General features: G+C 31.5%; 1 protein-coding gene across 1 annotated transcript; it reads right to left on the bottom strand.

The window, feature by feature from the left end:
- Window positions 1-2,322: 2,322 nt before the first annotated feature.
- Window positions 2,323-23,045, bottom strand: LOC112681621 (long-chain-fatty-acid--CoA ligase 6; the record flags this gene model as incomplete). The annotated part of the gene is given in 10 exon segments (XM_025551866.1): window positions 2,323-2,611; window positions 5,737-5,910; window positions 8,575-8,718; window positions 8,935-9,207; window positions 9,274-9,424; window positions 9,496-9,713; window positions 13,191-13,391; window positions 13,457-13,656; window positions 15,414-15,683; window positions 22,922-23,045. Coding segments are annotated over 10 exon segments (1,893 nt in total), but the record flags the coding sequence as incomplete, so codon positions are not given.
- Between the last annotated feature and the right edge of the window lie 280 nt (window positions 23,046-23,325).

Below are 23,325 nucleotides of genomic sequence, written 5' to 3'. Positions count from 1 at the left end.
GCCCTCCAGAAATATAAAGTACAGGTCTTAGCCCCCCTAGCCCTAAAAATTGTTATGTGACTAAAATACAATAATTAATATAATTTTAAAACGCATTTTTAATAACTGAATTAAAAAATAATATTCTGTGATAAAAGTTAAATCAAATTCGCAAGATTTTACAAATTTCTTATCATGACTTGGAACGATCGTAATCAATGTAATATTAATAATACCCGGGCGCGTACACAAGGGGGGTTTTAGGGATTCAAACCCCTCCCGAAATTCAGGAAAATGATATTAAATAAGTTTTTATATAGTAAAATTGGTATATAGATTATATCATTATGAAAATGTACAACCTAAAACCCCTCCCAAAATATTTTTTTTGTGTACACGCCTGATAATACCCGTATAGGTTGTGTAATTCAATTAATTAATAATTTCTGTTTAGAATACCTACTCCGAAAATGTTTAAGATAAGGCACCTAATTGTTTTTTTGTTTAAATTGTTGATTAAAAATGTCAAATTGTCAAACTTCGTAAATTGCCTTATTGAAATAAATAATTGCGCGCAGTGGTATCTATAGATGTAATAAGCAAATAATGCTTAGCCCCCCCCTTACATTTCACCGAATTTCCGCTTATGGTTTGTGGTGCGTGCACACACTAAAAACGCACTAACTAGGATATAGCGCAATACAAAAATAGAAATAATTTATACTTATGGATGTTACGATGAAATTATTACACCAAAAAAAATTGACAATTCACGCCATAGACATATGTATTACACGCCATACATTGAACAAATATGAATAACGCGAACAACAAATTAGTTAATCATGCGCGAGACATCAATTCTATTTCAGACTTACAGTATTGCAATAAATACGACTCGGTGATTCGTAGAAGACCTATTACCTATTAAATTATAATAATACGACGTATCCGTTTGAAATAATTTTAAAATTAGTATCCCAGTTGCTTACACTTGAACATTCAACATACCATACCATTCATGCACACCTGTCAATATGATATATTGTTATTGTCTTTATTTAGATACATTTAGATTAATTAACAATTTTGTATATTATTTGTGAAATTATTCCTGTGGATAATAATTTTACTATTAAACAACTAATGACAAAATTGAAATAACCACAAAAAATACATACAAAGTGATATGTCATATAAAGATTGTAAAATACAAAATTATTCGGGTTTCGGGTTAAAACCAATATTATATTCGGGTTTTGGATAATTTGAGTGTTTTTAAAAAAAAAATCATTCGGGTTTGATTTTTTAAGGGTTTTTAGGAGTGTTACGGGTCCGGGTTGATTCGGGTGCAAAGCCCTAGATTTTTTCTTTGTTATCCAAAATATATGCGTACGATTTTGCTTGTCGTTGTTAGGTTTGTCTGTGTTGAGGATTGCATTCTAAGGGGAAAATTATTAGTGTATTGCGGGTTGCTAGGAAGGAATTTTTAAGGGGAAAGACACCCAGAAGCTTCCAAATTACCATACTGTCAATAATATTTTTCATCGTTATCAAAAATTTATTTTCTTCACTTATGTTATAAAACTTATCTTCTCCAATTTCTCCGGATAACTGTTTTTATTTTCGTAACCTGACTTTTAGAAATTCGGTCTAAATGCCTAATGTTTCAGCTTTATTCTTTGAATCGGATAAAGTCTCATTTATACATTGCTCTCGAAAGTTTTGTAAAATTTTAGGGAGGCTTCGCAGATTTTTTGACAGCTACATCAAATTGTTAGTTTTGGTTTTTGTAAAATTATATTGATCTTGTCGATTGCACTGAGAATTTTTCCCCAACAGTAAGTATTCAAATGGAATAAAAACATTTACGTGATCTTATCAAATTATCTGCATCAAAATTTGTTTCTCCCGATAATAGTTCTTGTTTTAGAATGTCAAAGCTTTTAAAAACTATTTCAAGTTGAGTATTTGTATAATTTATTTTATTTTGAATTGCAAAAAATCTGATTGTCCACAAAAATCGGAAATACGTCCGCAAACTCACGCAAATTATCCGCAAAATGATGGTGTACTAAAAAATAAGTAAGTGATTTTTTAAATTTTTGCAACATTTCACCAGCATGTCAACTTCTTTTTTGAATTTGCTAATAAATTAATTGTCCGCAAAAATCAGAAATACGTCCGCTAATCGCGTAAATCATCCGCAAAATAATATATATTACAAAAATAAAAAAAATCGCAAAATTACATGCTAGCGAAATGGAGCTCGTTAACACGATACTGCACACATACACATACACGCGTCGATAGAGGGGAACGTAAAACATAGATTCACCGTCGTGCAATATCCGTATAGTATATTTTATTAGTGAACGTGTACATGAATAAATAGATTGATACAAATACATTATACATATTTATAAATATATAATCACTAAAGCTGCAGTGTCGGTATACAACACGGCCGGGCACATGTCCGCCGGATGGCCATTCATTTCAGCTTAACGTACATGTCTTCGATCTGTGGCGCGAAGTACGACCTCACCTGCGGACGTTTCATTTTCAATGTCGGCGTCAGCAGTCCGTTTTGCACAGAGAACGGGTCCGGGTGCAGGTAGATGTCTTTCACCTGGAACGTGCACGCCAAACGATTATCCAAATGGTTACGCAGAACGCGTAATATTGTGTATCGTTGATAATAATTGGGACCGGATTTATGTGAACTCAAAATCATAAAAATTAGATGCTCTTGTGCTTTATAATTTCGTCAAAATAATCCTTCACGCGAGTATAAATATTCTTTTTTGGAAAAATATGATTTTTTCATAAAAATATATTAAACACTGAAAAAACAAATAAAAGTAATGGTTGAAAATGAAATATAAATCTTTTGCAAACGATACGTGTGGTATCGGAAAAGGTCAATGAAACAATTATACGAGTGTTTTGTTACTTGTCGCAATGCTTCAAAACGCCATCGCATTGCTCCGCAAATCGAAAATATCACTCGACTTGCTATGCAAAACCACCTCAAGTAGGTAACAAGGACAATAAAATGTAAATATGTGAAAATTAAAATTAAATATTAAATTCTAAGTATTTTTTTTTTAAAAAAATAATGCGCGTTATAAAAAAAAATAAAGTTTTTTAAGTTTTTTATCAATAACTTCAAAACGAAGTTTGTCCGGGCTTCTTTATTTTTACATACTTATAAAACACCCTAAGACACACATTTTGGAAAAAAAAAAAATTAAAAAAATTGATAGGTTGCTAAACTAGAATGTTGCCAAAAACACGTTCTGTAAGTGTCTTAATAAATTATTTAAAATTGAATAATTGCCAATCAGATTACAGTTTTAAAATGGTTATTTTTAAACTTAAATTATTATTTTATATTATTTATTTATGTCAGTTAAATAATATGTTTTTATAAAATTTAACTACGTAACAAATAAAAATTGATTTCAAATTATAATATCTATCTATTATGGTAAACCGCATATGTGTGTACTGTATATTTGACTCTTATAACTAGGGCTGTGATTTTGATGCAAAAGCATCTTTTTTTCTGGTATTTAATAATGTTGGTCTGTAAGTATAAAATATGTTTTGGGTGATACTGATTATTTTAAAGTCATTTTTGTTTTTTTGTCATTTTTTGATACAATTAACTTTAAATGCATTTCTAGGGTGTTTTTTTGACTATTTTAGTGCATTTTCTTAGTTTTTAGAGCATTTTTAAATATTTGTTCATAAAAATGAACGAAAATTATGAAAAAAGGACATTATCCAACTCATGACAATCATTTTTATTTCGAAATATAAGACAGCTTATCATTATACAATGTAATAGCAATTTCGTTCAGGTTAGTAATAATGACTAGCAAAAACATTTTAAAATATTAACATTTTTTTTTTTTTAATTATTTTTTAGAATGAATGAAAGAAAACAGAATAAAACAAAAGTATAACAAAACTGAACTATCAGCAATGTAAAATACAATTAAAAAAAAAAAAAATACACTATTGTGGTATAATTTTAAATTTTTTTTCTAATTTCTAAGCTATAATAAATATAATTTAAATGCATTTATATAATGCATTTTTTGGGTTTTTTAAGGCATATTTTAAGTGAATTTTTTGAGATATTTTAGGGTGTTGAAATTTCAGCCCTAATTATAACTTATTATTTATTTTATATTTTATAGTACTCTGTTAAATATAAATTTAACTATGATCCTGGTTGCCCATAAATAAAACTTTAAAAAGGAGCCAATTTTTGTTTTTCAAATTATGAGCTATATATTCTCAAAAAGTTAACACTTATTCAATTTTATGTTAGTATAATTTTCTAGTTAAGGGGGGGGGGGCAAGGGCGCAACCTTGCCTTCCTCAATGATCGCCCATTACTATGATTATATTTAGAGAACAAATTAAGTAAAATTGTTAGACCCCCCTTAAATAATTTCTAGTTACGTCACTGATACTATATCACTGAAGTGTTATGTGTTAAGTTTACGAGACTCAAATTTAATTTACGAAGAAAAAATACCTAATCTTAGTTCTGAAATTACCATTCACTACTCAGATGAAAAGCAAAGAAAAAAAAAAGAAAAAAATTCCCTAATGGAAAAAACAAATTTCGTGTACAGACATATATTTTTTATTGATAAATTTGTTTCAGAATTAAACAAAAGAATTTCCACTTATGAATACCTATATTGGTAATCAATTTTTATTTATAGTACATTTAACTCAAAAATATAATGGACAAATTGATTTCAGTGTCTCAACATTTATTTTAAAGTATAAAAATTATGTAGATTCTACTTTACCAAACTAACTTATACAATTTAAAGAATAGTGGAGACTTTGTCAACTTTTTTTTAATCCAGCTGACATTCCCAAATTATTTGACTGGTTTGATGATTAATCACTCGAAGAGGTATTTTCTTGCATATTTACTTCTTTAAAAATATATTTGACAATTCCTGTAGCTAATTTTTCTACGGAGAGCTTTTTCTAAATTATCTAGAGTTAAAAGTAAGTATAGAACCAGTCAAACCCAAGAAAACTTAAATATATAAATTGTTTTATATTCTGAGCATGATTTGTTAAAGTCATTAGATTTAAATTATATACTAAGAGAGTTGGCTTCAAGTAAAGCAAGAAAAAAAAATGTATTTGATTAAATAGTTTTTGTTTTTTATATTAACTTTAGTTTGATATTTGTTGTAAATTGTTAATAAATTTAAAATTTACTATGAAAATTTGTATTTAAATTAATGAAATTTGAAGTATTTACTTTTGTCATACCAAAATTAGTAGTTTTATTAACATAAATTGTATATATCTATCAATTTTATAATTTTATAATGCGATTGACAATTTGCGAAATAGTTAAAAAACATGTGTCATATTGCGAGCGTAGCTAGCGGCATTGTAAAGCATGTTTTGTCAAAAGGGTCCATATAAAATTTCAGCCCCGGGGCCCAATATGTACTTATTCCGTTCTTGATCATATTCCTAAAACATTTTGTTTTCCAAATGTTCGTAAATTAATTGATAGGACAATGAATCGTCGAGAAAGCTTGATAGAAGTTGAATATTCTCAGTAAAAATATGTAAAGACATAAAAATCCGGTCTCTGATTATTATTATTTTTTTTTTTTCGTTTTCACGCGGGAGCACGCGCGCGAACAGATGTGCGAAAGCGAATAGCATTGCGCGTCCGTACGCGCCCGACGTAATTACTTGTTCGAATGACTTCAGACCGCCATCTTTGCCCCAAGCGATCATGTCGTCCATGATGAGCTTTTTCACCTCGGGGTTCGCGCACAGAACCGACAACGTGCCGGATATGCCGTTCTCCTGCGCCCAACTTTTGATAACGTCCACCACCGGCACAACTATGGCTATGATGCACGACTGTAAACGACATAGAAAATAAATATTAATAAAACGTGTACGCGTCTTGTCCGTCGTGTTTCTAATGTATTTATACATATTTAAATATAGGTTTGACCTATATAGTATTTAATCTTTGGTTCTGATTTTTTTTTTGTAATTTTGTTTATTTGTTTAAAATATTTAAAGTGTATGTGTATTGTCGAGCAAGAACACCCTGTGTTCATGTGTTCATGCATAATCTTAATGCTATAAAAAAGTGGGTGGACTAGCATTCATAATAATTATTGTGAGTTGGAACATCACGCGCAATACCGAATCGTTGGTAATCAGGGCCGACTTTAAACAAAATGTATACATAGGTAAAATCAAAATTGCCGCCCTTTCGGTTTTGATCTCGAAAAAAAAAGTTTTTATTCGACTAGGTACAGACAATTAATTAATTTATAAAAGATGTTTAAAAATTAAAAATTGAATAACTCGTTTTGTTTACATACTTCTTATATACTTATATACTTCGTTTATATTTTATTATTTTACGAAATTGTCAGGGGCGGCTCCAAAACCTTGGTTAGGGGGGAGGGCAAGTTATAATTTTACAAAATCTTATAACGAAAGGAAAACAACAATTTTTATAACACAAATTCAAGTCGTCTATTTTTAAAATATCAATAATATGATCTATTTGAGGAGAATATCCACTTTATAATATACATTAATTAGACATAATGCTGATAGTTTATCTTCAATCATCCTTGAATGAAGCCAGTCTCCGAAGTGTGGAGAAACTTCTTTCAACCGTCATACCTCTATAGCCCTATCAACATACTTGTGCGTTTCATATGATAGTCCATATTATAATAAGCATTTTTTTGTTAACAATATAAATTTTTTTATAAATACGGTACGGGCTTGCTGGCCCTAGGGCCCCCTCCCTAGATCTGCCCCGGGAAATTGTCAACTTTATGTAAAAATAATGATTTCACTAAATGGCTACGACATGCATGACGTAAATCAGTGGTGGCCAAACTTTTTTTACCTCGGGCCATAAAAAACAACTTTTTTTTATCGCGGGCCATAAAAAAATGCATTCTAAATTTTTTTTTTACGTAAATGCAAAATATTACAGTTATACAAATAAGTGCTGTAATATAGAAGACTTTCGCGGGCCAGATATTAAATGATGGTGGGCCGGAGTTGGCCCGTGGGCCGTAGTTTGGCCACCACTGACGTAAATGATTAAATATCACAAACGGACGCCGTAAATGCTTTGGTTCTATGGTAGTCATTGATTAGTTCAGGAGTCTTCAACTCACAGTCCGCGATCACATTTTAAATGTTTTCACATTAAAAATGAAATAAAAAATTTGTAATTAAAAAAAAAATTTTAATCTATTTATGTTTTAATAATAATAATAATTTGTAATTTTAAATGTACCCACCTAATTTTAAAAATTGTAAGAATAAAACTGAATTTTTATATAAAATACATAGTTTTACTATGAATGTAAGGTTAAAAAAAATAATTCGTGACCCGTTGCATAAACAGGTTGAAGACTCTTGGATTAGTTGATAAGTTAATTTTTATTTCATTATAACCAGTAAATCAGCTTATCAATACTTTTAATTACTCAATTAGTTTCAATAATAGTTGTATTTGGTCAGCTCTTTCTATTTTAAATAGAATTATAATTATTATAATATATTATAATAAAATAATAATAATAATAATATAATTTATAATATTATTACTGTAAATTATAATTTGTATAATTACTTTGGTTGATTTTGATTATTGATTTTTAAGAATTTTTCAAATCGTTATTATTATTATTATTTTTTGTGTTAATTTTATTCAGATTTTTTAACCTTGAAAGACATTTTATAATGCTGATTTAAAATACAATTGAAATAATTACATAGTGTGTCGGTAATCATTATTTAAATATAGTCCTTAATATTAAATTAATTAATGTTAAGACGTAGAAGTTTATTAAGCCGTAAGTTTGCCAATTTATATGATTCATTAAACTCAAACACTTGCATTTTAAATATAATTTGAACACATGTCCGTTCTAATTAGTCTAACAAATAATATTTTTCCCCATTTAAAAAATTATTAAGGTTATATAAAATGTAAACACCTATGTATCTTAGTATATGGTAAAAAGGTTTTTCGTACTTAATTATGTACGCCGACTAATAAGAATAAACATCAAAAATATTTTCTTTTAATTAATTTTTTTAATTTTTTAATAACGTTTCTTAAGTAAACTCTGATATAATATTTATATCTATGATTAATATAGGAATTGGAAATGTCTTACAAAACATACGATAAATATATTAAGAATATTTTATACGAATGAGTATAATTATAATTTTATTTATCATAAGATTTTAATTATAATATTAAATAAAGAAGCTTGAAATATTTTATTTGAATCAAACTATTTTTAAAAATAAAAATGAAATTAATCAACTTATTTAGCTTTTATTTTATTCTATTATATACCTTAATTTTTATAAAAGTTTTGTTTGAATTCTTTCGCTCTCTCTCTCTCTCTCTCTCTCTCTCTCTCTTTCTCTCTCCTTTGTCCTTTTTTCTTTTTCTATATTTCTTTATGTTCAATTTAAAAGATATAAGACAATAATTATAAAAGCCATTAGTACATAGTAAATTACCTTTAAAGATTCTCCATGGACAAATACTTGTTTTACATATTGACTATTAAGATAAATTGATTCAATTTTTTCAGGAACAATGTATTCACCTTGAGAGAGTTTAAATATATGTCTCTTACGATCAATTATTTTAAGAGTTCCATTCTGAAAAACATATTGCCATAATTTAATTATTTAATTTGGTTTTGAAACAATGTGAATAATAAACAAAAATTGTTAAAAACAATACAAATTATTAAAATAAATAAATAAAATAAATTATTAAAATTTTAACAATAGAGCAATATGTAGTCAAAATAATAATTGATAATGTACTGCACTTTCGCGGTGGTGCATAAAAATAATAATTTTTCAACTCACCGAAAGCCACATTCCAATGTCTCCAGTGTGATGCCACCCGTGTTCATCAAACGTAACGGTATCCGGATCTTTAAAGTATCCTTGGAAAACGTTTGACCCTTTAACACAAATTTCTCCTTGATTGGACGATGCGTAATATTCCATTTCTGGCACGTCGGCTAATTTAACCAGGTTGCAAGCCACGGGTGGTCCCACATGTTCTGTGTTCATGTCGCCTTGGATCGATAGCGTTATGGGTGCCGTACATTCGGTTTGACCGTATCCCTCTACTACCTATCGACCACAACAATTGAAAATAGCTGTACGCGCGTCGGAAGCGTTTAAACCGATTCGACTCACTAGACATCCGAGAGCACATCTCATGAAATTTAAAACGTTACCGGCCAACGGGGCTGAACCCGTTATCATCAATCTCAACCGTCCGCCCATGTTCCGTTGCAGAGTGCTGAAGACCAACTTGTCCCAAATGCTGTTTTTCCGCACTATACCTCTGAAACGCGAGTATCCAAATAAAGTAACATGATTATTCGAACGATAACAGAAGTAGGAGACAAACCAAACTTTTTAATTTCATTTTGTTTCGATCGGAGCGCCATGTTGAACATGGTACGTTTGAAAAACCACGGGACTATATTTGCCATTTCTTTCTCGTAGATCCGGTTCAGAAGACGCGGTACACTGGGCATTATGGTCGGTTTCAAGACCTTCATATCTTCGACCAGAAACTTGATGTTACCGCTGTAGAAGCCCACCGAACCTCCGACCAGATACATTCCGTTCTAGGTGCACGGTAGACATTAGAAAATGTTCACGAATCGTTTTACAACAACGACGAAAACATCGGTAACATAGCGCACAATATTTTCGTGTTGTAAGTGATGTTTTAGTAATTTTTTATGAGAACGATTTTAAAGTAAAGTCTGCCATGATGTAGTAAGCCCAAATACAGATAGTGTAATTAAGACGTCATCGCATTATATAGAAATAGATTTTTAATTTGTATACAATGTACGTAGGACGCAAGAAGGTTAAATAACATATTTTCATAACTTTTGATAAATGCCGTTATTTGCGTTATAAGCAGGGGTGTATTAATACATATATAAGTGTATACGCCTTATACCCGTCTGCATTTCGATTTTTGGCGTATACCGAATGTAAAATATTATTTTACGGGTATACACTCCTAAAATATCTCGTAAACCAAATAAAACTTATTTAATAGTTCGTTTGAAAGAATTGTTATGTACTATGAAGTTTAAATGAAATATTTATATTTTACAGTGTACAGTTTACAGTTTAGTTACACTTAAATGTATTTTGAGTTCAATTTAGTAAATAATATTTTGAAAAAATAAATGTTATTAAATATAATATGGAGTATGGATTTTCAGCTCATGGTTCATAAATCTGCACAAATCAATTAATAACGCGCGGCAAATGTATATCTAGTGGTGTTTTACATTATAGTCTTAATAGAAGTTATAAACATGGGGTTAATTTAATTTATTCGAGTTTAGCAAGAAAATAAACTGTCGAGCGAAGCGAGAACATTGTATTAAGATTAATACACATATTTTATTAGTGCGTAGTGCTAACCCATATATTTACCAATACACCACTGGTAATAAGATATATTATTTTATCTAATTTAGTTATTCTGAATTATGCAATAAATAAATATTATCATATCTTTACACCGTTCGACATCGGGAGTTCTCGTATAAACACGAGAACGACTTCTAATAAAAATTAGAAGGTAGGTGGTTAGGAGTTAGACAGTGTTAGGCTGATTTACCCTTAAATTATTGTTCGTCGTGGACTCTGTTCAGTCACATCGCCACGAATGCGTAATCGTTACCAAGTCCAAACTGTTCTTTCGTAGTAGCAATAAATAGATATTTTAAATGTTTTACATGTGTCTACGGTGGCAGCCTAGGGTGCCTGGGCTCCCCCTGTAATTTTCCAAAGGTGCCGGTCAACCGACTTTTAAAATATTTTATATAGTTTTTACAAATGTTATTTATAAAATGTTTTCTTTATTTACTAATAACATTAACAACTTATAACTAATAAAATAGTATTGTATTGTGATATGTCCATATTATATGATCCGTATCGGCTATCATAATAAAATAATATTATTTACGTGAATAACACTCTACCGGTATAATTTGTATGAATTATTTTTAAAACTATTGACTATTATTAAAATTATTGATAATGAAAATGACGATGATCCTGATGACCCTGCTTCATTTACGTTATCATGAATATAAGCATTATATATTTTACTTAATAGATATTTATTTGGTATATTATTTTGTTCCGGTGTTTCAAATATTTTGCTTCGTGATGCGGCTGGGGGTGAAGGGCATTTCAAATATATAGTAAGGTAGAGAAATGGTACAAAATATGAATACAATACCAATAAATGAAAAACAATTTTACAGTTCATAACAAATTATTTCCATTGATTTTATTATTTTATGATAAAATTATATAATATGTGCCGTTAATTAATTTTTTTTTTCAATAAATATGTTATTTTACGTTAAATTTAGCCTTAGTTATTAGGTGTGGTTTTGGTTTTTAATTAACTACCGATAGTATTATTTATTTTCAATTTATTCTTATTTTTCCGGTTGGGAGGAGGGATTGCCCTATGAGTTGTCATAGATTAGAATAGACCGGTGCTAGTTTGGTACTGAGGTGAATTGACAAAGCCGATTTTTAAAATCTAGTGTTTAAAATAGACACTTATCAATAGCAATATATTATGAACGTCGTTGTTTATCAGTGTACGATTTGTAGTGATTATAAGATTTTTTTCTTAATCATGTAATCAATAAATATTGTTTTCAACTGTCGTTTTTTATAACGTTTTAAAAATTTCTTTTTTATCGAGTTAAATTGTTTTTTTTTTAAATATTAAAGCAGAGTAAAAACATTAAACGAGATATGTAGAACACGGTTCAGGTATTTAATTTTAATTTTACAGAAAGAAAAGAATAGCAAAATTGTAATTTCCTAATTCCTAATTCATTATGTATACCGTATATTTTTTTAAAAAATTGTTAATAGTTTTTGTTCATTTTAAAATTTTAAACGATTGTAACCCCCCCCCCCCCCCGACACAAAAATTACCGTATTGGGTGTAAAGTGCCTTCTTCGGGTTATCAACATAGCACTGGTCATTGGCTAGACTACCACTGTGGATGAAATTTAGTCACGCCTATGATGTTTTACTATTTTTTTTTTTAAAAATAATTAATTTTTATAAGTTATAAAACACATATGTTTGGTTATTTTAAATATCTATCTTTCTCACAATTACCTCAAGCTAACGAAGAACGTGTTATGTCAAAAAAAAAAAACTAAACGAAATCTCCTTCTCGTATCTAAACACGTGGTCTTCGTAAAAAAAAAAAAAAAACCTATGAGCACGAGTGCAGTGTTAACGGCAACAACAGCAAATCTGATCACACACTAAATGTTTTCACATAAAAAATAAAATTTTGTAATAATAAAAAAAAAATGTTTATCTATTTATATTTTAATAATAATAATAATAATTTGTAATTTTAAATGCACCCAACTAATTTTAAAAATTGTATGACTAAAATTGAATCTTTATATAAAATACATGTTTTAACTAAGAATGCGGCCCAGTTGCGACAAGGTTTAAAAAAAATAATACTTGGCCCGCTGCATAAAATGGTTGAAGACCCCTGCGCTAAACGGATAAGATATAAATACATTAGATGATGCGGAAGCAGTTTGCTTGGTTTACATATTCTATAAAAGATTGCAACAACGTAAGGAGCAAAAAAAAAAAAAAAAATAGTAACTAAAATGATGAAAATGATAAGAGTTGTTATGCGGCGGTTGTTATGTGACCAACTCGAGGAGATGGGTATAGCACAGCAAGTCGACGTCTGGTAACCGAATAAACTGATTATCAACCAAAACGCTGCAATACGCGACGTCGCAAACGCCCAGTGTGAATACAACATGGAAAATACAACGTTTAATTTCAGAACGCTCAAAATTAAACCTGCACGTTTCGAAGCGTTCGGACGCGCGGTTTTTTCCCTGGTGCGAACATGATCATATTATATGTTGATTTATGACATTCGAACGCCGAGTCTAAAACGCTCTACAACGTTGCGTCGAAAACGCGTGCGACCACAGTTGAACACGACCGATTTTAACAAACGCCCGTCGCGCGCCACGCCACCGCGTCTGCAACTCACTTCGCAGCACCTCTCCAGCATGTGAGCCAACGGCAAGTAAGAGATCATCACGTCGCCTACGTTCGGCCTGTACTGCGACAGTTGGATCAGTATAGCGCTGACGGCCGCCACTACGTTGCCGTGGGTCAGCATCACGCCCTTGGGCAGCCCCGTGGTACCCGAAGTGTAACATATCGTGCACAAGTCGGCGGGTTTCGGTGGCTGTTTCGGAACAACACGTAAAACCGTACAAATCGTCCGTCGCGTTGATCGCAATCGCCGTTTACCTGTTCCGGATGCGTTCTCGACGTGCCGGCCTTCTCCACCTCGTCGAAAGTCAGCAGCTCCACGCCGCGGTTTCTAGCCTTCTGGTTGGTCGACGGCCGCGTGCCGCGCACCACGATTATACGCCGCAGACATTTCGGCGACCGGTCCAGCAGCTGGTTGCACTTCTCGTCCGTGTCCACCACCACCACGGATATCTCGGCTAAACCAAACGGCGCGTAACGGTCATTGAAGAAAAAAAAAATAAATCAAACAGACCCGGAAACCATGCGCGCCCGCAGGGGGCGGGCAAAGGGTCCATTGCCCCTACTGGGAATTTTCGTTTTAAAACTATTGTTAATTTAATACCACGCATTTTTCAATTGCAACATCATTTTATTGAGTACCATTTATGATGTTTAGTAAAATTTATCGTATTTTTGGATGATCTAAAATGTTTAATCTTGAACGTATTTATTAGTTTACAACGTTTACACATGACTGCATATCGCTTAAAACTATAAACTCTCCCGAGTATCGATTCCTATGGTTTTTGATTTTGTTCTCATCTATTTTTGGATACACGTTGTTTTGGCCCTTAGAATTTTAATCTTGCCCCGGGTGGGATTTTATCCTGCGGGCGCGCTTGCTGACAACGCGAACGGAATTCGATCCTTCGTCACGCCGGGTCCACCCACACGTACAACATTCGCGCGTGATGCGATGCCGTATCGTAACACCGTCGCGGTACTGCAACAACTGCGTGGACATGCGCGTTAACGCGTCACACGAACACGTAACGAAATAGTGATTACGACGATACTTGTCGGCGTTACGCCAAACGTTAATGATACACCAGCGGTTGTACACGACGTTCAGGGGGGGGGTCGAAAGTAAAACCAACCCTCTCCCAACCCATAGCATATATATATTTGTATACAAATAAACAAATTACAAAATAAATCACCAAAAATCGAATAATCAGTGTTAGATTAAGCGTTCGCGACTGCGAGAGTAATCAGGGCGCGAATTTTTATGTAAATACATAATTTCATTGAATGTGAATTTCTCAATTCCAATTAAAAATAACCACGTTTCATAATACCCTGAATAATATGAGACTTTTTTTTATTTTAATTTTTTTCACATAATTTCGATGTAAATACTTATTTTTAAATATTTCACATTTTTATATTTATACAATTTTTATTTCTATTAAAATTATTATGTTGGAATTAAATTAAAGAAGTTATTTCAAATCTTGATTCAGATACTATAATCGTTATTATACAAGCTTCTGATACTATGCAAAATAAGTACCTTAAACATAATTTAGCATTTATTTCCACACATTTTTGTTTCTTGGTTAAAGTACATACTAAAACAATTGGAAACATTAAATATAACAATGTTTCAAAGTCTTACTATAATGAAAAATGGTGAAATCAAATTAAATGAAGTAGAAGGAGAATCTGGAGTTGTAATAAAAAATAAATTGAACTACGTATTCGGTAATAACGTTGATTTACAAACTATTAAAACTTTTAGAGATATTCTTATGAATAAAAATAACAATACGAGTAGGTACGTCAAATGACATTGAAGTAACATAGGGTGACAAGACGTCCTGTTTAAAATGGGACTGTCCCTTTTTTGATCATCAAGTCCCGTTGTCCCGACCAACTTCGAGTAGGACGTTTTTTATCCCGTTTTTAGAAGATCGTCCCGTTGTAATCCCGTTATTTCCATATTATTTATTTTATATTGTATTAATGCTTGTTTTTATAGTGTATTTTTATCTTATGTAGAAAAATGGAGTTGTCATTTTGAACCGTTCAAAATATATAGTTTACGCTGAAATGGTTTACGCCAAGTATAGCGAGGTTTGTGTTTTACGCGTGAATCGTAACAAGTAGGGTGATAAAAAGTATAATAAAGTATAATATATAAGTATAATAACGAGTAATAACAAGTGAATACCTTGGTTTATGATGAACGAACAAGCTTCCGGGCCCAATGTGTCGTAGAGCGGTACGATCACCATGGAAAAACAGTAAGCGGCCTGTTCGGTTAGTATCCATTCCGGACAGTTTTGACTGAAAATCCCGATGAAAATTTGGTTAGATTTCGGTAGACCAAGGCCCATCAGACCAGAGCCGAAATTTCGAGCGCGTAATAAGGTTTCGTTGTAGTTGATCCATTGAAACGGTTTACTGATATTTTCACGCCAACCCAGACATTTGCCGTTGTCTAGAAATACTCAATCCATTAATACATACATATATTCGTGTAAATTACACTTTTTTAGCCGGTATAAGCTAATATATATATATATGGTATATGTTACGGGCAATATGGAATACCGGTAATTTACAATTTGCCCGGCAATTTGAATCTTGAATAGAAATAAATAATTGTTGTACTTGTAATAATAACTATACAATATTTTACTAATAATTTACTATAGTTTAATTACGAGTATAGTATAGAACAAAGTATAAAATATCAGTATAAGGGGGCTGGAGTGAAGCACGTCTTAAGGAATAATATTTAGACATTTCGTATAACAGTTACATTTGGGAAGTGTCAATGTGTGAGAAGTAAATGAACGTTAGTATGTGTAACCGCTACCGCGTAGTGGTACCGCCCGCTCATCAACTGCAATACTATTTCTTAGAATTATAAATACAATGATAATCAAAATAATGAATAATGGTAAATTAGTCTACATTATCAATAGACCATTTGTTTTCAATTAAATATTTTACACAATTCAAAGATCTATATATATATATATATATCCAAGACTTATAACGTAAATATATTTTATTAAGATATAATTAATTTATACTAATTGCGAATAGCTCTTCAATACTCAACAGATTAATTTTACATACCTATAAACTATTTAAACACTAAACATTATAATATTAGCGAAATATTGCAGTAGTTTTTTTTTTTATAATAATTTATTTATTATAGTTAATTAATTTGTTTTATCTAACAAAATTATTAATTTTTTAACCGAGTCCAGTAAAAGATATCCCAAAAACCAAAACCCAACCAAAGAATGCATCAACCAATATAAAAAACACATCTATTTCAACTCCTACAGACATAAATACCACTATTAGATCTAATGCTAATCATATACAAAAAACATTTGCCGAAACAACAGCAAATTTTTCTTTTCCCAAGAAGGACCAAGCGATTATATTCAATACAATCGACGGCACACCACAAATTGAGTATATCAAAGCCCTGAGTTCCATAACTAACCCGGCTAACATAAAATTTGTGTCCAGATTGTCTAATGATCATTTTTGTTTCTATTTTGCAAACAAAAACATGGTCAACGACATTATGAACTCCAACCCGTCAATTACCGTTAAAAAATTCATCATTCCAATCCGCAAATTAGAAAACTAATTAAAAAAAATAAATTAAAATATTTAGTCTCACCCATAATTCCACAATCATACATCACAAACGCGTTGAACAACATGGACATCAAAACACTCACACCAATCACTTTCTTAAAAGCCGGTCTTACAACAGATGACTTGTCCTACTTCCGAAGATAGACCCATATCCCCAAGAGGATATATCAAAACTACCCGATTCACTTGTCACCTTTGCAAAAAAAACCGGCCATACCTCTGCACACTGAAAAAATTGGTCAGTGTTAATTTCAAATACACTTAAACACTAAAATAATTATTATACTCAACTTCCAAATAATACCTCACAAATTATCACAAACATTATCTCCAAAGAAACACCAAATAATATCTAAATCAATGCAATAGAAAACATGGAATTAGAACACATTGAAGAACCATCTAACACAACACTCTCACCATCCAACTCCGCTTAATCTATTCACCTCCAAATACCTTACACTAAAATAAATGAAGAAAGAACTCGTGCTCAAATTTCAAATGTAATTCACAAATTACTTATATCCGAAACATCTTATTCGAAGTCACCCCCATATCCTACCAATTTTACTCCCATATGAAAACACAAAAAAAATCAAAATTTGCCCTCGTTCTAACTCATCTACACGTATGATTGACAACCTGGATGAGGGACTTAATTACTTAAAGAGTTTCTTTCAAAATAACTCCAACACATCCATTACTTTTTGTCAATTTAAACACATATTTGAAAACTTCACAACAAAATCAATAAATGTTCATTCACTGATGGAAGAAACCAACACAAACGCACACACTTTTATAAATTTAATAGAAGAAATCTGACCAGTCGCTATCAACCGCTTTATAAAATCCCGACTTACCAAGTTAGCAAACCTACTTTTCCAAACCCTACCACCGCAATAAACAGCAAATATCAAGAACTAAACTAATGAATAATAATTCAATGATCAATAACACTCAAAATCAAAACTACATAATACCCATCTACAATATACAAGACAAACTGACACCCTTAGAAATAATATTACAATTTAATATAAATAGCTTTTATAAAAAACTGTCTGACACTCACCGTATAGTTTCTGATCTTCAACCTCTGGCGTTTAGCCTCCAGGAAACAAATTTTAAAAACCAACACAAAGAACCAAAACTCAAAAATTATCAGGGATATTTCAAGAACCGAGACCCTCTATGCAGAGCTAGTGGGGGAGTCTGCATCTTTGCATCATCATCAACAGAGCACGAACAGATTCCTCTCACTACTCCACTCAAAGCCATCGCTATATCCATCACAACAAATTACAATACTAAACTATCCATTTGAAACTTATATGCACTAGATAGCACAGTGCTTACATTTTCGGATCTCAAAAATCTTATCTCATAACTTCCCCATCCATTAATTTTACTAGGCGATTTCAACAGTAGAAATATTATTTGAGGATCCGATTACACAGACGAGGGAGAACAGTCGAGAAACTCCTAGAAGATGATTCGATAATCCTCCTCAACGATGGCAACCCAATAAGAAATAACTCAACCAACAGCAGCTTTTCAGCAATTGACCTGTCCATTATATCCGCATCTTTAGGGGGCACAATTAACTGGACCGTGCAAGCGATATGACTGAAAAACTATTGGTCAAAAATCAATTCAATACTCTCCTTCAAACAAACCCCTCTGCAAATATTGACTCAATAGTAAAATCATTTACCAATACAATAATTGAAGCAGTATAAATCACACTCGGAAAAAGCCAACGCACTTTTGTAGGAAAATGGTACCGCGGTGGAACAACAAATGCAAAACAGCCATACAGAATTACAAAAATTGCCTTAAATAAATTCAGGAAAATTAGACTTCAATCTGACCATATTTAACTTAAAAAATTCAGAGCTATATCACGCTTAACAATTAACAGCAGCAAAACAAACTCTTGGAAAAAATTCACTTCTAATATCAACCATAAAACCCCGTCCAATATAATGTGGTCCAAAATTATGAGTATCAAAGGAATCAATAGAACTCAAACTAAAACAATAAGCTCTTTGACAAAAAAGAAATAGCAGACAATTTTGACTCATTTTTCCATTTAAACAACAGCAATTAAAACTATGATACTCATTTCTTATCTTATAAAAAAATGGTCGAAAATACCTAACAACTGTCTTTTTTTAAAAAAAAAAGAGCAAAAGCCCCGGCCCTGATGGTATACCTTTCTCGTTCCTACAACACTTCTCCTCTTTATCTCTTAATTATTTACTCAATATCTTCAACAACATATGGACTAAAAACCACTTTCCAATACAATGGAAAGCCGCCACCATCATTCCTATCCCCAAACCTAATAAAACAATTTTTGATATCAATAATTATAGACCAATATCTCTTCTTAATACTATGATCAAGATTCTCGAAAACATGGTTAATACTCGACTAATATGGTTTCTTGAAACACAGAATCTTCTTCCCCCCCATCAATTCGGTTTTCGCGTCAACCACTCCACCATCGATCCATTGACAAAAATCCACACCAACATATGTGATTCAATTGACATCAAAAACATCTCTTAATGGTTTCATTAGATATTGCTAAAGCCTACGTTTCAGTATGGAAACATAGAATTCTACTTACTCTACAAAAATGGAGCCTCCGTAGCAATAACCTAAAATGTATTAATAACTTTCTTGAAAACAGAACCTTCAAGGTTAAATTCAGAAACACTCTATCATCACTTTTTACAACAGAAAATGGCCTTCTATAAGGTTACTCCTTAAGTGCAAAACTTTTCTTCGTAGCAATCGATGATATTAGCAATCAAATCAAGCCGCCCGTCAAAGTCCTACTATACGAAGATGTCTGTAATATTTTTTGCTCAGGCGTAAACATTCATAACACAAAATCCCTTATGCAAACCACTATCGATAACATTTCTCAATAGTCGAAGAAAACTGGCTTCAAATTTTCTCCATTAAAATGCAAAACAATTCTTTTCCTCTATAATTCTCTTATACAATCAATACTTAACTACGGATCTACAATTTACGGCTCAGGTAATTCTAACACCCTTAAATTACTTAACCCTATACACAACGTTGGAATCAGACTAAACTTTCAAAACAAGCCAATTGACAGCCTGCATTGTGAGTACAGCATCCTTTCACTGGAATTTAGACGCAATTACCTTTCGTTAAACATGCAGCTAAAATAATTTCAACACCCCAAACCAAAATTAAAAAAATAGTCATCAAATCATCCCGAGCTCATAATTTTAAAACACTATATGTTAAAATAAACAAGATTCTAGAAGAAATTTCCGTTAACATCAACAACATAAGACCCATTAAAAGTCCCTTTCTATTTCCCCCATGGCATACTAACCTCATTGAAGTCGATACTGAACATTTGAACACTGAACACTGAACAACTTGTTCTACAAAATAATAAACAATAACTTCAACAACTTTTACTATTTATACAGATGCCTCAAACACCCTAAAACAAACCAGTTTTACTATCACACATACGTCACAAAATATCTTATTCAAACTTACTCAATTTACGAGCATCTACACAGCAGAAATCCTAGCAATATTCGAAGCACTATCAACATCTTCTCTATCCATAACTCACAATAATATCCTCTTACTAAGCGACTCTATGAGCGCTATATCGGCTATATCGAACACAAACACAAAATGAAACATTGCCCAAAGTATTCAAAACAAAATACGAGCTTCCAACCAAACTGTAAAAATAATGTGGATCCTATTACACATCAGAATCCCGGGCAATGAATTTGCAGACGACCTTGCCTCAAAAGCAGCTACACTCCCCAACATCCAAATATACCAACATACACTATATTAAGATATTACCCGAGTCCTCGAAAATAAGCTCCACTCCTTGCGGCAATCCCAGTAAGAAAAACAAACATCAAACAAACTTTTCCAAATAAAACCCTCCATCAACACATGGGTGGAGCCGCAAATCAATAACTTCAACAGACAATATGAAGTAATAATTACCAGAGTGCGCATAGGCCACACTAGGCTAACTCACTCTTACCTATTAAGTAAAGACCACTTGTGACACATGCCAATGTACTCTCTCGGTAAACCACATATTCCTCGAGTGCCCAAATTTCAACTTCGCCAGATCATTGTTAAAACTCATCACATCACCTAAAGAAGCCTTCGGCCACGAACAGGAAACCAACATTATCCATTTCATTAAAACAGCAGAACTATCCTCACTAATTTAAGCCTGTGATACATTAGTTTTACCCCTTCAAAGAACAACCTTAAACACCATTAATGCTATTGAATTATATAATCATTAACACCGCCTTTGTAATCCCTATATTATAATTAATCGTTTCTTTTCTATTTTCTATCTTTTTTTTTTTTTTAGTTTACTATAGGTTAATGAACTTTGTATTTGAAGCCTTGTCAAAAAAAAAATAAATAATAATTATCAGTTATACGGTCGGTTCCCGGAAATACAAATTAAATTGTTGAGCCATTGGAGTGAGCAGGTACCTATTCACCTACGCGCATGCAAATGTCAAACATTGTTTTTCGTATAAAATTACAACTACTTTTTTTTTTTACGAAAAATATTGCTGGCGACTTCAATCACTTTGCTCAGTTGTATGCTCCGATGTCAATTTTGAAAACAGATTTGGATTCTCCTCTAAATTTACTATACTTTAACTATCATACAAAGAAAAAAAACCAGAAAAATGAAATTATTAAAGCATAGATAATTTAGTGACAAATTCAAATCTGCTTTCAAAATTAATATCAGAACATTATATTAGGTGTAGTGATTGATGTAGTGAGTTATGACTGAAAATGAATCACGCTCCAACCCCTATAATATTTCTTTCTCTCTATTAATATTCTCCTATCTTATAACTACTGTTTTCCCATATAATCATATCATATTGATAACATGAATTGCTATTTCGATGAAATCAGGCAAGGATATATGAACAATAATGGATTTTTACGATTAACCAGTCGAGTTTTCGTGCTTTTCCAGACAATTAATACATAAACGCATAAATTGCCAAAATCAACGCTACAAAAAATCGTAATTGGTACATCCTCTAAAATTAATTGAAAAAACAAAAACAAGACAAATATCGATAAACCAAAACCGACACGAGTCATAAAATAATCTAAAATTCCAAGCAACCAAAATGACGGAAATGTACGAAAAACGATTTTGCCAAGAAAATATTGGAGATTCAGTTAAAGTCAAAATGAGTATAGAGCACGCAGTGACCTTCGATGTGTTCTTAGCGTAATAATATCTAGTTATAACTTAATAACTTATTAATAAGCTAATTTTATAAAATATATTTATATATTTATAAAATATAATTTTATAAAAACTATTAACATTATAAAATGTATTTTAGTAATTGATAACTTCTATAAAATCGGCACGACTCAAGGAAAACTGCATTAACTGTACAGCATAAACCAATTTACGATTTGTAAAGAAAAATGTGTACAGATTAATGATGTACCGAATAATTTAATTTCACTACGAGAAGTTACCCGTGCCTTTTCTAATTTAATAGGACAGGGATATTATCGGTGCACTTATACGCAGCTTTATAAGACCAATAAATCAATAAATTCAAATGTAAAAAAGGAGGTAGAATTTGTAATTCTAAATGCCATTCCATTCCATAACCTTGTAAAAATAAATAAAAATTAATTCTAAAATGTAATACTATAAAATATAATAATAAATTAATACTTAATTGTAATTTAAACTTTGTTTCGAAATATTTATATACAAACAAAACAATAAAATTAAATAACATTGTTTTATAATATTCATAATCTAATAATATATGTATATTACTAGTACTACTAATAATACAATTATAATAATTTATAAGTAAAATATTGTACAGTTATTTATTCCTATTCCAGGTTCAAATTTCCCGGCCAGACCTAAATTACCCTGGCAAAGCGTACATTGCCCAGTATTCCATATTACCCGTAACATATTTAATATTTTACTTGAAACTTTTGCGCCTTTCCGAAACGTTTCGTACAGAGTCTTGGCATCTGTAGCTATATTGCTAAGGTATTTCCCTTCGATGGCTTCTTTATAAAATTTTGAAACGTGCACGATTTCAGGTCCCTAAAAATAAATTAGTATTTCGATGAGGTCACGTTAAGTAAGTTTGAGGGCCATTACTTGATAAACACTTGAGATGGTAAACATCTCATTATTTTTTGACAAATAGTTTATATACCACCTTTTTTTTTAATTTAAATAAACATAAAAATAGGTAGTCTTTGGCCTCGCCGACAGCATGCTAGTGTCCATTTTTAATTCGATTGCGCTATTTAAGTTTTTTTTTTTATGAATTCTTGGCAAACTTTTGTATTGATGACAACTGTATTGATGACTTTTGCAC

Source organism: Sipha flava, unplaced genomic scaffold (assembly GCF_003268045.1).
Source record: "Sipha flava isolate LNK unplaced genomic scaffold, YSA_version1 19351_pilon_pilon, whole genome shotgun sequence".
Lineage (NCBI taxonomy): Eukaryota > Metazoa > Arthropoda > Insecta > Hemiptera > Aphididae > Sipha > Sipha flava.
The sequence above is the reverse complement of the archived record's forward strand: the minus strand, read 5'-3'. Positions and strand labels throughout refer to the sequence as shown.